Below are 14,187 nucleotides of genomic sequence, written 5' to 3'. Positions count from 1 at the left end.
CACCTAACAAATACTTTCCTCCTTTTGACATTATGTGAGTGAAAGCATGGGCGTTTTTATATGCCCACCTTATTTTACATGGCCACGCCCCAGTTCCGTTTGATGCATCGTCTCTCCTGCACTCCTACTGTCCAACTCAGTGTGTGCAGGCCATCAGCTCAGCAGCACGTCCCAGCGCAACAGGTAAGGTCCCAGCAGAGCCGCGCAGTGTGTGTATGTGTGTATATGTGTGTATGTGTGTGTGTGTGTGTGTCTGTACCGGGGTTTCACTGCAGCCTCAAAGCAGCGGGGTAAAGTGCATGTCTGCAGCACACTTCGGTTCAGAAACAAATTGGTTAGATCAGTGGGTTTTTTTTTTTCATGACAAATATTGCAGTCGTGGATGTTTTTGACACTTTAGTGACACATGCTTTTACAATATAATTACCTGTTTGACTGTGTTTTATTTGGTTTTTTGAAGTGATCGTTTCGTGAGGGCTTTAGAATTTGCTTCACTTGCCTGCTTTTATTTTATTTTATTGGATAAAAGTGCATTGTTAGGTAAATTTATGGCTTCACTTGAAATTGTGTAATCTATATATTTAAAAAAAAAAACCTCAAAATTTTTATATTCTTTTTTGAGTTTCACAATTTAGTGTCCTATACAAAGTAGCTGATCCACATCTTAATGAAAAAGTGAGGCTAAAAACAGTGACGTTACTTCTAAATGGTATTAAATGATCTGTCTTTTTACCATCAGAACCTACATTTATATTTTACCAAACCAAGTTCTTTCAGAAGCAGCATTTTTTATTTCAAACACATACAGTATAGTAAATGCGCAAAAGGGATCTATGAACATGCAGGTGTAACTGACTGAAATGGAAAATTATATATTTATGTAATACTTTGTGCCTGTAATATATGCTATTTTGTAGGAATAGAAAGAACTTTAATTAGTTTAACAAAACATTTGAAGCTTGGAGTGTGAATGTGAATATTGCAAAAAATACAGACAGAACTAAAGTCAGTCAAAATGACATGTTTGTGTCTAACCTCTGAAGGTCATCTTAAAAAGTTCTTCAGGTAAAGCCCTAAGATTGTATTGGTATTTTATCTTGTAAATAATGTATGCACAGTGGCATCTCTTCTGCATGATCAACATAGGCTGGAATAATAACATTAAATCTACATTTCTTGGAACTATTCTTTTTATCCATTACGTTGCCGTTATAAGAGCCCTTAGATAAAAAGATACAATAGTATGCTCATATGTTATCTATCACTTTAAAGGGTTTTTTAATAGAACTGAGGCTCTGGCATATATTGCAGAGTTCTTTGATTTTTCTATTATGTATGTGACAATAATTTTAAAATCCAAATGAATGTTGCAATAAGTGCAATAGACAAAGAGCATTACCTGAGACTTATACTTATTGGATTTATTTTTCATTTTACAAATTAATAAACTTTATCTTTCCTGCTACCCAAAACGTAAGCAGACATTAAATACTATTAATATTAGAGCAAACTAAGTCTATTCTTATGCCACTGTTTAACAACAAGTCCATTTAAACTTAAAGACATAAAAGACATTAAGAAGTGAAAAAGACCAAAAGGGAAAATACAAATACATTTTTGTTTTGTTTTTTAAATGCACTCTATAAGGCTATAGGTGCATTTATGTCTTACTTTTAATTAGTATTTTTTTATTTGTTTATATATATATATATATGTGTGTTTTCAGTTTTTGTAATTTTACAAATCTCTGGTTCTTCTTTGTGTGCAGCCGGAGCCCAAACCAGATTTTTCTGTGAGCATGAATCTCAGTCTTCCCGACCAGAACATGCACAACTCCAGTGAAGGCTGCCTGGAGGATGACAAACCCGATGTCATGCTGCCTTGCTTCCGCAGAAATATGTACGACGAGCCTCTTGCCTCATACTCCAGCGGATCTATCATCTCTCAACTTTTGCGTAAGACCATTCACAACAAGAGGGCATTAGATGAAAGCCATTTCTACCTTTGCGGCTCCACTGCTGCTGACTCTGGCCAAGAGGACCAGAGCAGCGTCTCCTCGAAGGACAGCACCGTGGAGGCTGCCTCTCCCAACCCTCATGTCTCAACCGGGGTCAGCTCGGAGGGAGAGCATCCTATGACAGACCACCTACAGGCCAAAAGGGCCCGAGTAGAGAATATCATCCGGGTCATGGCAGGCTCTCCTAACAGCAGGCAGCACGGAGACATTGAGAAGCCCGACACAGATGTCAGAGACACCAGGGAGGCCAGAGAGGCATACAGGGAGAACAAACGGAAACAGCGTTTACCTCAGCATCAGGAACACAGCGTTTCAGGACCGGTGAGTCGAAGACCTGGAAGTAATAGTAGTGATAACTGTAATACCAAAGATGAGGAGTGTCACAAGTTGAAAGAGCAGCTCCACAGCATGCAGAGGTTACTGCGGCAGCTGCAGGAAAAGTTTCTTCAAGTTTACAACCAGGAAGACCGGGAACATGATGACAGAGATGAAATAGCTGCATCCACTGAGCATGACAATCTGGAAAAAAGCACAGATTACATAAACCCTGAAGATGATTTTGAGACCAAGAATGGCCGGGTGACTGCAGAGTGTAAGGACAGAATGAAAATTGTTGGCTATCTGGTGCACCAACGAGAAAGTCAGAATCTACAGGAAGCCCTGAAGCAGGAGCTCTCCAGGGCTGTGAACGAGTGTGTGGACAGAGTGTTTAAGAAGGTGTCTTCCACAGGACTAGATCTGTCCCCTCAGCAGCGCATGTGCTCCACCCCAGAGATGCAGCTGAACACAAGTGGAGACAGGAAGAGCCAGCAGGGAAACTGTGCACAAGAACAGCTCCACTCTGAGGAGTCTGCAGTCAAACCACGCTCTTTGGAGTACTACGAAAGCTCAGAGGCCCAAAGCCCACAGGACCAAACAGAAGCACTTTCACTGGTGGTCCGCAAGCCTGCAGTGACCCCACTGAGCTCAGTCACCCCAACAGTGAAGAGACCCTATCCTGTGCATCAGACGCCATTTCAGTTTAATTACAGCACCCCGCTGCACGACAGCCAGATCCTAGAGCACCTTCTCAAGTATGGGCCACATTCCAACTTCCTGCCCTGTATGCCTCCATCAATGGACAGAACCTCACCAGACTCTGTGGATCTGCCCTGGGACACCATTGCAATGAGGTCTAAAGTGACGTCCAGCCACTTAGGCCACCATGCTCGTCCCTCCACCCTCGGGCCGGTGACTGTGGACAACCTGTGTCTCCCACATGTCAAGATCGAGTGCGGTGAACTGCAGAGCATGGCTGAACGAAGCCCCTACATGTCTCTCAACATATCCTTTCACTTGAAAAGATCAGTGGTTTTAATGCAAAATTTGCACTATTAACTGTTACCAAAAGATGAAGACCTTTTTTCTTTTTCTTAATAAGATCAGAAAATAAAAATCAAATGTTACGTATGCTGAAAGAACAGCTCCAGTTTTACAAAATATAACAGTTCAAAATGAATGATTAAATTTTGTGAAGTTTCATTTTTTACACCAAAATCAAAATTTGCTACAATATTCCAGTTAAAATAGAGTATGTTTGGTATAAGATCTTAGAAATACTACATTTACTTTTACCTTTTGATTTTATACAAGCACTCTATATTTCAGGCGATCCATGTGAACAATGGCTGGTTGAGGTTCATAGCAGCATGGGCAGTTCCAGTAACAAACTTCAAGGAGAATTTTTTCTTTGATCTTGCTAACCCCATAGAAAATTATAGCATCTTCTTTAATCTGAGCAGAGTAATGACTTTAAGTCCAGAAAAAGACAAATAAAAAGGAATACAAGGCTTTGATAAGAATTGCCAGGAACAAAAGCCAATTTTTCAAAGGCAGAGAAAGCATCGGTTTCTGTTTCAGGAAGCACCGTTTTTTCAGACTTGAAAAGGTGCAGGATCTATTTCTCCATCATCAGAGTGATAGTGGTGCATCTAAAAGGTCACATCTGAGTGCTGGTGGAAACCACAAGTGCCTCCCCACCATAACACTTGAGCTCTTGTCTTGAGCATTTGTTGTTTGATACCTTTGTCAGAATGTACATGAGTGAATTTGAGTAAAGATAACAGTATTTTTGCTTCATAGGAACTTAAAGAAAAAAATGCTCCATGACAAGTTGATGTATTCAGGTGTGATTTTGGCTCACTTTTTACAAACTGAAATAACCTTTTCATAAATCTGGTTGTTGTCGTTCTAGTCAGAATGACTGGCATAATAATCTGCATTTCATCATCTTTAGCTGAATTAAATTAAAACGAGTCATTCCTTTACTGTTGTTTGCGACTGAGAAAAATAACTTAAAATGTTCTTAAAAACTGTCTCAGAGGGGTTCAGTTTTGTTGATTCTCTGGTGCAGGGCATTAGAAAGGAATATTATGTGATGCCTATCAGGATTTGCTTCATCTTTATAGTGCAAAGAGCTCTGCTTCTCTTTGAACAATACCACATAAATCTTTTATCCCAACTTCCTTATTTCAAAGCTAGGGTTCCCTAATAAATATATGGTGTGGTGACCCTATAAGGATATGTTATGTCCTAAGGCGTGGACTACAGAGGAAACGCTCCTGAGCATCTTCATTGCCAAAGGGGAAACACTTGAGACGGAATTGCATTTCTGAATTTTATTTGTCATGGAAATATAATGTATGTTTTAATATATAGTTTTATTTTATATAATCACTGAGTTAAGTTTAATCAATTTAATTATATAAAAACTATTACATAGCCTGAGAGACTTGTACTAATTTTTCTAATTTATAAACTACAACAACTATATTTTGCAGAATTTCCCAATTTCAGGACTTAATCATAATTTTATCTAAAATAAGATCCCTTTTAAAAACATTTCAAAACAAGCTGTCTTAACTGCCAGGCATGAAGTGCTTTGCTCTCTAATTAAAAATCCCTAATCTAATTCGTAATTCTGTTTTGCCAATAAACACATGTTAGGGTCATTATTGACTCCCCGGTTAATGCCGAGCTGTTCTTTAGTAAAATTCAATTTAGCTGAAGATTAGGCAACAAAATACTCTGGTCTACTATCACTTTGCACTGTGTGCTGTGTGCTGTTTTAATCGCCTTAACGTAAATGTGAACATCCAGGAGGGTCTCACGCCCAGCCATCTGAAGAAGGCAAAGCTCATGTTCTTCTACACCCGCTACCCCAGCTCCAATGTACTGAAAACCTTCTTCCCAGATGTTAAGGTAATTTTCTGCTCTCGATTTTTCATGTCAAACCATTGGTGTGAGTACATCGTACGTTTCACTCCCCAGTATCTACTTGTCAGTGTATGTTTGGGACAGAAAAATCAGCAGTGTGTCGGAGGAGAGAAACAAAAACACAGAGGGTTTAAATAACAAAGCCACTGAGCTGCTAGTATGTCCTGGGGGCAGAGGGAGATACACGGGCATTCTCTCTTTAAAAAAGCCACTCCAGTCAGCAAATGGAGTGACAAAGGACTCTGTAGGAAAGGCATTGCTATTGAGTGTCAACAGAGAGTTGGTATTAGAGACTTGTGCGGCAGCAACCAGGCGGTGAGCTGTGAGTGCTGGCCCTAAACACAACATCCTGTGTATTTTGGCCTTGGTCTCGTGTCATGCCTCCTCTTCTATCTTCTCTTTTTGCCTTTTCTCCTGTCTCCTTATCTGTGTCCTGTTATTAGTCCCCCTTGTTTATCCTATTTATCTCTTCTTCCGTCTTTTATGCTTTTCAGGTAGAAACAACATTTCTCCCTGTTTATAACACTAGTGTCCCCTCTTCTGCCTCCTTTGTTAACACCTCTGTACTACTCTATTTTTCTTTAATTTCCACACCTTCTGCCACGGCCCTGGATCTCTGAGCCAGTGTGGGCCCCTGCCTTTCAATCTGTTCTGACCCCTAGGGGTCAGGGGGGAGGATGCTGTTGCTGCAGCCTGCGAACGTCTCCTCCTTGCTTACAATCCGGTGGTGGGAAGTGGCACTGAACAAAAGCGCACCTAATCCCAGTGTCTGATTCCATCCTATCAGCCCGAGTCAATGAGAGGGAAGCTTCCTTCTGTCCTTATGCTGCCGCTTTCTCACCCACCACACCAGAGAGAAGAAGCGTCTTTGATGCCTGCCCAGCCCTTAGGCATTTTTTTCTGTCTTTCTGGATGACGAGATAGAATAACAAGCCTAATGTCAAGACTGAGTTTAGAAACACAGAGCCCTGACAGATGTTTTTTCACCCTGAACATTGGTGGGAAAAGATCAGAGCCATTAATATCACATAGAGTGACAGACCATCAGGTGGCATTTTGCCCTACAGGTACTAGATGCACATTTTCACTGAGTTATAGAATGGGTTTCTAAAGCCAGAGCGTCAGAGCGATATTTGATTTTTAATTGAAAACATGTCTTTATATTCTCAAGCCAAGTCTCTAATTGAATTTTCATATTACTTCAATTATGTCCCAGTGAAGCTCCCTTTTCATTTGTTTCCTTTGTAGGGGGGTTAAAGGTCAAAGTCAGCTATAGACCATCGTCTCTGCTGTCAGGACTTTATTGTTTTGCTTGAGGACATTTATGCGACATGAATGCACACGTGAATGTATGAATGGTGTCAAGTCACGTATTTTTTCCTTTGTTTAGTTCAACCGCTGCATCACCTCTCAGCTCATCAAGTGGTTCAGTAACTTCAGGGAGTTCTACTACATCCAGATGGAGAAGTTCGCCCGTCAGGCCATTGTTGACGGCATCAGTGATGTCAAAGACATTACAGTCAGCAGGGACTCTGAGCTGTTCCGGGCACTGAACATGCACTACAACAAAGCCAACGATTTCCATGTAAGTGTCAACCATTAGTCATTCCTTTATTCCAGAGTGTGTATTGTTCGAGATGTTCAAGTAAAGTCCAGAGGTAGATCTTGCCAATTATTTGTTAGTCAGACTTTGTATCCTAAAGCACCTGAGTTGAAACCTTTATCAGTGGTCACTAACCTGCTGAAGTAGGCAGTCAGCGTATGGCGGCAGTCACGTATGTCCTTATGCTGACCTGTGTGTCACACTGCACCTGTGGCTGCCCAGTCTTTACAGCCATTATCTAAACTCCAGAGTGATGCTTTATCAAACTGTGGGAAGAGGAAGCCGCAAAATCCCACTAAAACAACTCAGGATTAGAGGACCAGTACGCCTGAGTGAGACTGAGATTGCTACTGATGCGGAATGCTGAGAAAGACGCTGTGGATTCCGAGGGAGAAGGCTGTTTGGTGGGAAAGGACGAGACCGTTTTCTTTACCTTGGAACCAAGACATTCCTTTCCCAGGGATGCTTTGTGTCAGGAGATGAGGGGAAAGAAAAATAACTTGTGCTAACAACTGTTGTGCTTACTGGCCAGTGGATGGGAAACAAGTGCTGCAGGGCGGGTTTCTCCCAGCATCCCTTGCACCCAGACTTCTCTTGTTGATGTGTTTTAAGGGATCCTGCTGTACATTCACAGCTAAATCACAGCTCATTTTTGGGAACTTTTACTACAATAAACTCTAAGTAGCTAAAATTATCTGTAATTGTATTTAAGCAATTTTAATTTTCACATTTTAATCTGTATAATTATCTCACAAGTGCAACTGAATCAGAACAGAATCCCTGAAAAGAAAGCTCACTCTTAGGTTCAAGAAAACAAGACCACATAATCAAAGAGGCCGCTAATTTATAGTTAATGATTGCATCAATGCATTTATAGTTTCTGTGCAGAGAACAAAGAAATGAGCTCCCTTTTATCAGTATGAGCGTTTGAAGAATTGTGCTACAGGTCTTTATTTTGTATGTTTTTATGACTACAACACAACGCCTCAGACTTGTTTGATTATTTCTAGAATCACTCATACGCTCTCTTATTTTTCCTTCTTTTACAGGTTCCAGACAGATTCCTGGAGGTTGCAGAAATCACCTTACATGAGTTTTACAACGCAATTTCTTCAGCCAAAGATTCAGACCCGTCTTGGAAAAAGGCCATATATAAGGTGATCTGTAAACTGGACAGCGACGTTCCAGAGGAGTTTAAGACGTCTTCCTACTTATAGGCTGAACAGGAAAAAAACAAAACAGAACAAAACAAAAAAACAGTGATGATTTTTAAAATTAATCACTTGACAGTATTATTTCATCATTTCTTGTAGTGCATTTTAGTGAAGTGAAATGTAGATGTTGACTATATAATCATTTTGTAAATCTGTAAGACTCAAGAAACTGCTGTTAGTCTGAAATGCTGTATGTTCTACTTTGAGAAGCAATTATTGATATTATTTCAATGCTCATTTGATTTATTTTATTGTTTAGTGTTTACTTATATAATCTGCCTCAAAACATTCTGAAAATTTCTGAGTTTGTAGGTGTGTAAAATGTTTACAAAAACCTAATCATTCTTTTTAATAATATTAATTCATAGTGTAGCTTGATTTAGATTGTTGAACTGGAGAGTTTTTTTTGTGGCAATTACCGTCAGTATTAGCTTGCTTTGCTTTTATTCCCATTTAATTTCATAGCTCTGTGTGTTGTGTAAATGTACATGCGCTGCTGTTGTGCTGTATGTTGTATAATTGTAATTATTATAGACCATTAGCTTGACAGATTGTGCATGAGAAAATAATGCAAGTGACTATCATGGGTTTTAGTATCATATGTAAAGTTGAAGATTTTGGTCATGTAAAATACAACCATTTTCACATATTTCAATCACAGGTGTACTGGATGATTATTGAAATTAAAGATGCACTAAATTATAATATTAATCTAGTGTTGTGTGGTTTTCTGTGGGGCTAATCACTACATTAATATATCACCACGTAGATTTTTGTTGTAAATATTTAACTGTCTCGTGAAAATGCTGTGTCCCATTGCCCAGCCCCTAAGGTGCCTCTAATCCATGTCCAGCAGCCAGCTGTTAAATGTCCCCCCAAACTATGCTGTTCACATTGTTCACTGAAGCCAATTCAAGTCAACTTTCTAAGGCCTGCATTCATTGTGTGGTCAGTGCGGATGCGGACAACTGCCATGTCTTAAAAACAGCCACAATGCATTCCCTCCTAATGACTAATGCCCGAGGTGACCTCATATCACAGTTGTGCCACCAAAGCAAAATTCCACAAACCCGTTGACTCTTTCTTCCAGGCACCCACTCAAAGCTCACTGATCGCAAAAACATACACACACATGCTGGAGCAAGTGTGGTGACATCACAAAAATCACAGATGGATTATTTTGAGACCTTGGTCTTAAAACAGATTAGACATCTAAAGTAAATTAAATGGGATAAATTATATCTGCTGTCAAATGTGATTTTTTTTTTTTTTTACCTTTGTATTAAGCTCATGGTAACATATTATTCTGACAGTCAGAAAGGCTATTTTAAACTGGATATTTTATTTTAAAGAGCTACAATATGCCTTAAAAAAGAAGACAAAGAAGGGCACAATAACATTGACCACTTTTATAAAAGTACACTGTTTTTTGTCAGCGAATGTGATAACATTGTCAGTGCCCAAAACCAAACATTTAATTGGAAAACCTGTTAGGTACCCAAGCACCAATTACATCAGAAATGATAACATTAAGGAAATTAAAACATTAGTTGAATTGGTTCATGACAGAGACTGGAGACAATAAACCTCACTAATCTTTTAATAGACATTTCTTTTCAATTAGATCAGTCTTCTTCAGTAAATTAATTTGCATTCTCAACTCAATTAAAATGCCTCTGGTTGAACCAAAGTGCTTTGCTCAAATTAATTTGTTGTGTGACATTTTCTGAACAAGACTTGGTAACCTCCGATATAATGAAAGAAAACAAAGAAAATACCTTCAGTTGTTTAACCGCCTCTGGCTGACAAAGCCTCAACTTAAACAGAACAATGTAAAATTATGTTCTGCGATAGAGAGTCCTTTATAAAACAAATCATTCAGTGTAATGAAGATGGAATGAAAAGTAAAAGGCATCAGGACATGAAAAAAAAAATTACTTTGTTTGCATTAGGTGCTAACCACTTAAAATTTTACATTTGCTCAAAATGCAAAAGTTGATGAAGCTGTAATGATATGTAGGGTCTCATATTGGGAGACAGACGAAATAAAAAGAATCAACATTAGAGCTGCCGACTGAAACAAGCAGACAGTTCTTGGAGTAACAGCATCATCTAGTGAATGTCTGCTGTAGTACACGGAACTCAGCAACCTCACAGAAGAAGCCTCATCCTTTACAGTGGACTTTTATACATCAAGTGCTTGCAATAAGTTTTACATCAGTAAATCTGTTGTATAATGTTACATATTATTTTATATGTTATACATTTTTAATCTGTGCTGTAGCCATTGAATATGCAGTATTAGAGTCTGTTGTATGCAGGTATCTCCACACAGGGGTGCACTTGTCACTGTGTAGAAGCAAATGCTGAGGGATTTCATCACTAATCCTCACAAGAAACACTCCAAGGAAGTGCAGAAATGAGCTCTTTTTAATCACTGCAATTTCACAAATCTCAGCTCTGTGTGTTATATCTTCCTGAGTCAGAATACCATGAGTGTTTGTGCACAGTCAGTGTGCTTGTGTTGTAATATTCATGGGAAAATGAAGCAGTTTCTCCTAATCAGGGTCGTGGAGAGGCAAAGACGAGGCAGGAGCTGAGGCATCTGAGCTGGAAACAAAAGAGCAGCGGGACTGGGGGCACTGGGACAGTCCTCCAGTTTAATCTCCAGTCTAATGCCTATAGATACTGGCTTTTTGGCAGGCTCATAGTGGGAGGGCACAGGGGGCAAAGGGAGTGTAACTTGAGAACGTAGGACACTGACTTTAGGCTGCCCTTCAGACAACCACTTCTTGGTGTAGTTTGGTGTGATCACCAGTAAATCTTTATTAATTTTAATTGGAGCCCCCATTTAAAAGAGCAATTAAAGCGGATTAATCGAGCCCATCCCGTATAATGTCTTCTGTTAATTAGTTTGTCAGCACTGTTTTAATATCGCTTAATGACTTCATATTTCAGGGATGACATTAAAGGGATGCTGAAGGAAAAGAAATGGCCTTATCACAATGCGCTGCTTTAATGGGAGATGTCCCCCGCCAGCGGGCAAGGTCAGGCCTGGGGCCGCTGGGAAGGAAGAGGCTTCAGGGTGGCACCAGCCTCCACCTCCAGGGATACAGAGTATCACACACACCGCCTTAGAGTCACAACGGCTACATGTTCAACTGGGAGACCCAATGCAGAACTAGAGTCTGTTATATTCCACAGATTATGAGCTTCTGAGATGTTCTAGTAAACGATAAGTGAGGCATAGAGGACTTTTAGCCACCACTTTTTCATATCAAGTGTTTTTAGTTTTATTTAAAGATGTACAATAAAAAATCAGAGTCAATGTATTTGGTCACAATTAAAATTAGATAGGTGATCAATCCAGTCTTAATATTAAAATCAATAGATTGCTTAAAGGCATTATTTGTTTTAAGTTAAACATTATTTGCTCTGGGATTTAGTGGTGTCACAAATGTCCCATAAACCCCTCATTTAAAACAAAATGCAAAAGCATATGTGTATCACAGTAGACTCTGCATGTAAAGCCTATCTGTCCACACACGACACCAGAGGATTGAATGACAGTGGGCCACCAGGTTGTTTGACTGAACATTAAATTAGATTATTATTATTATTTACCTTTAATCAAATTTGCCCATTTTGTGCTGTGGAAAAACTGTCTTCTCTGGGGTAATTTCTATCCTAACAGGGGCGTAATGGTTGGTCGGTACAAAATACAATTCAGAAACTGAATCAAAATGTTGTAGGCCTACTGTAGAACTGAATTTATATTTTATTTTCATCTTCATTGACTAGTTTTCATTCTGTTCTGTTGCAAAATGTTACAGATTGTAAATATTAAAGGAAAAAAATTGTCTTCATTCTTTTTGCCAAACAAAACAATACACTGCTTTATGTTTCCATGTAATTAATCTTGTACATAGGTTTTAACATCCACTGACTCCTGGGTTCAGTGCATTTCAAAGGTATTTGGACATGAAGAAAAAAAACACTTTAAGGTATATTGTAACTTTTACATTTGTTCATAACAAAAAAAAAATCAGGTGCATAAGATTAAATACAAGGACGAATGCAACTTTAAAAAAATGTATTGTGTGAATTGATTGACACTGCTACATGCAATAATAGTGTCAGTGATGAAGTAATTCAAATTATTCATCTTATTTCCCCCATTTTGAGTATCCTCATTGAACATGTTGCGAACAATGCCTGAGGGCATTTAATCTGCAGTGAAAAACACTCTACAACCAACCCCTTCATCACTGTGAAATTGGGCAGAAAAGTCTTCAAGAAATAGAAATTTAACTTCAAACTCTCTGCTGAGGTCCCTTCAGACATAAAACCAAATCACCAGGACACTTTATGCTTTTCCAAACCATAAGAGCTCTTGTTTTCTTTACAACACTGAATGAGGTTTATAGGAAACAAGACAAAGCTAAACAACGTGAGACACAAACCGATGCATCTGTTGTTTACAGTACCTTGGTCATTGTAATGTTGTACTTTAATGGTGTGGCTGTGTATAGTGCATTACTTTATTGGGAAATACCAGATGTTCAACAGAAGCATTAAGCGGCTGGAAACGCTCCACTCATTGATGTTAACACAGTCTTTTTTAAACAGAAATTTGATGTAGTGTAACAGTGCCTCAGTGGCTGCACATTAGTCTGTGATGCTCCCCTCACAGGGACACCAAGCCAAAGGTGTCCAGGCAGCAAGAAGTTGATAAAAACCAACAGCACATCCTCCTTATTGCAGCCCTGGCTGGCGTGCATCCCTGCTAATTTGAGTGTGCCCTCGCACCTCCACTCTCCTCAGCAGATTCATAAATCTCATTCCCATTATCCCGCTAATTAGCCGGGATTACAGGAGCATGTAATGCCCCCGCTTCCCAATAGATTGATTGGAGGACGGTCTCTTTGTTTTGAAATCACTTCCTGATTGATGTACAGAGCCCTAGTTTGCAATTGTAATGGCCCAGATGTTAACAATCAAATGCGTTTCCGCTCCAGGAAGTAACAGTCTGTCATGGAAGAGGAGCCAGCCGAGCGTGTAACGACACATCACAGGAGTGAGGGGAAGGAGGGACTGCAGAGGAGGGGATGGAGGGATGAGGGGGGTTAGGTACTGAACTAAAGCCCTGGCTTGAATTGCAACTGATACAGGGCATGATGTCCATGCCTCCATCTGATGTGAAACTGTCCTGTACCTGAGACCTGCCTTTTCTATGGATGTTTTCCACAGTGGATTTGTGACACTTGCTTTTCTGACACTTTCTTGCAACTTCTTTATAATAACTTTATTGTCATTGTTTTGTATAAAGGCTCTTGCATTTAAATGCACATATTCACTGGGTTTAATTGTAAAACTCTTTTGTAAAACTTCATCCGAGTGTCTGTATTAAAGATGCTATCAGCATCATTTCCAGTGGCCCTTGTCTGAAAACCATTCACAGTGCTAACAGTAGAGGGCACTATTGTCTTACCAAACTGACTCCTTCACTTTACTCCTCGTTCCTTTTTTCTTACCCTTCACCAATAAATCACTTTCCCGGATAGTTAATGGATATAGAAGCAGATCATGAGTGAGCTATCTGTGGGGCGATAATTTAAGTGAAGATCCCCACACTGATTGCAGTGAAAGGTTATTTATTTCAACAATAATGCAGGACACAAAGGGGGAATCTGAGCAAGATTACCAGCTAGGGTACGCTAGAGTGCTCATCTCCAATGGAGCAGCGTGTAAATTGGGTTCACTTTCCCCAATGAAAATACAGACTGCAGTTTATTTCAACTTTATGCACATGGAAGGCTGTGCTTCTCTCTCAAGGGTGGCTGGGGACTTAGAGATGGCTGTTCATATGAGGGGAGGGTGGGTTTAGACCTTGAAAAATGCCCCTTTTGTCCCTGAGTCTCTGGAAAGCTGAACTACTGAGCAATGGTATAGTCCCCACTCTCCACTAATTATAAAGTATGACGACAATAAGGCAAAAAATTCTGAAGCATTTTGGTTTGAATAATGTGTAGTGACTGAGGTAAACAGTCTGTAAGTATCTGTCTTTGTATGTACGTGTGTGCACGTTTGTTAGAGCG

General features: G+C 39.6%; 1 protein-coding gene across 1 annotated transcript; it reads left to right on the top strand.

The window, feature by feature from the left end:
- The first annotated feature begins 1,798 nt into the window (after positions 1–1,798).
- On the top strand, positions 1,799–8,126 carry prox2 (prospero homeobox 2). Its single transcript, XM_030127285.1, has 4 exons — positions 1,799–3,340; positions 5,150–5,257; positions 6,663–6,857; positions 7,925–8,126. Exons 1-4 carry the CDS (start codon positions 1,799–1,801, stop codon positions 8,090–8,092), a joined length of 2,013 nt encoding a protein of 670 aa, XP_029983145.1. The 3' UTR covers positions 8,093–8,126.
- Positions 8,127–14,187: the final 6,061 nt, after the last annotated feature.

This window comes from Sphaeramia orbicularis, chromosome 22, assembly GCF_902148855.1.
Source record: "Sphaeramia orbicularis chromosome 22, fSphaOr1.1, whole genome shotgun sequence".
Lineage (NCBI taxonomy): Eukaryota > Metazoa > Chordata > Actinopteri > Kurtiformes > Apogonidae > Sphaeramia > Sphaeramia orbicularis.
The sequence above is the reverse complement of the archived record's forward strand: the minus strand, read 5'-3'. Positions and strand labels throughout refer to the sequence as shown.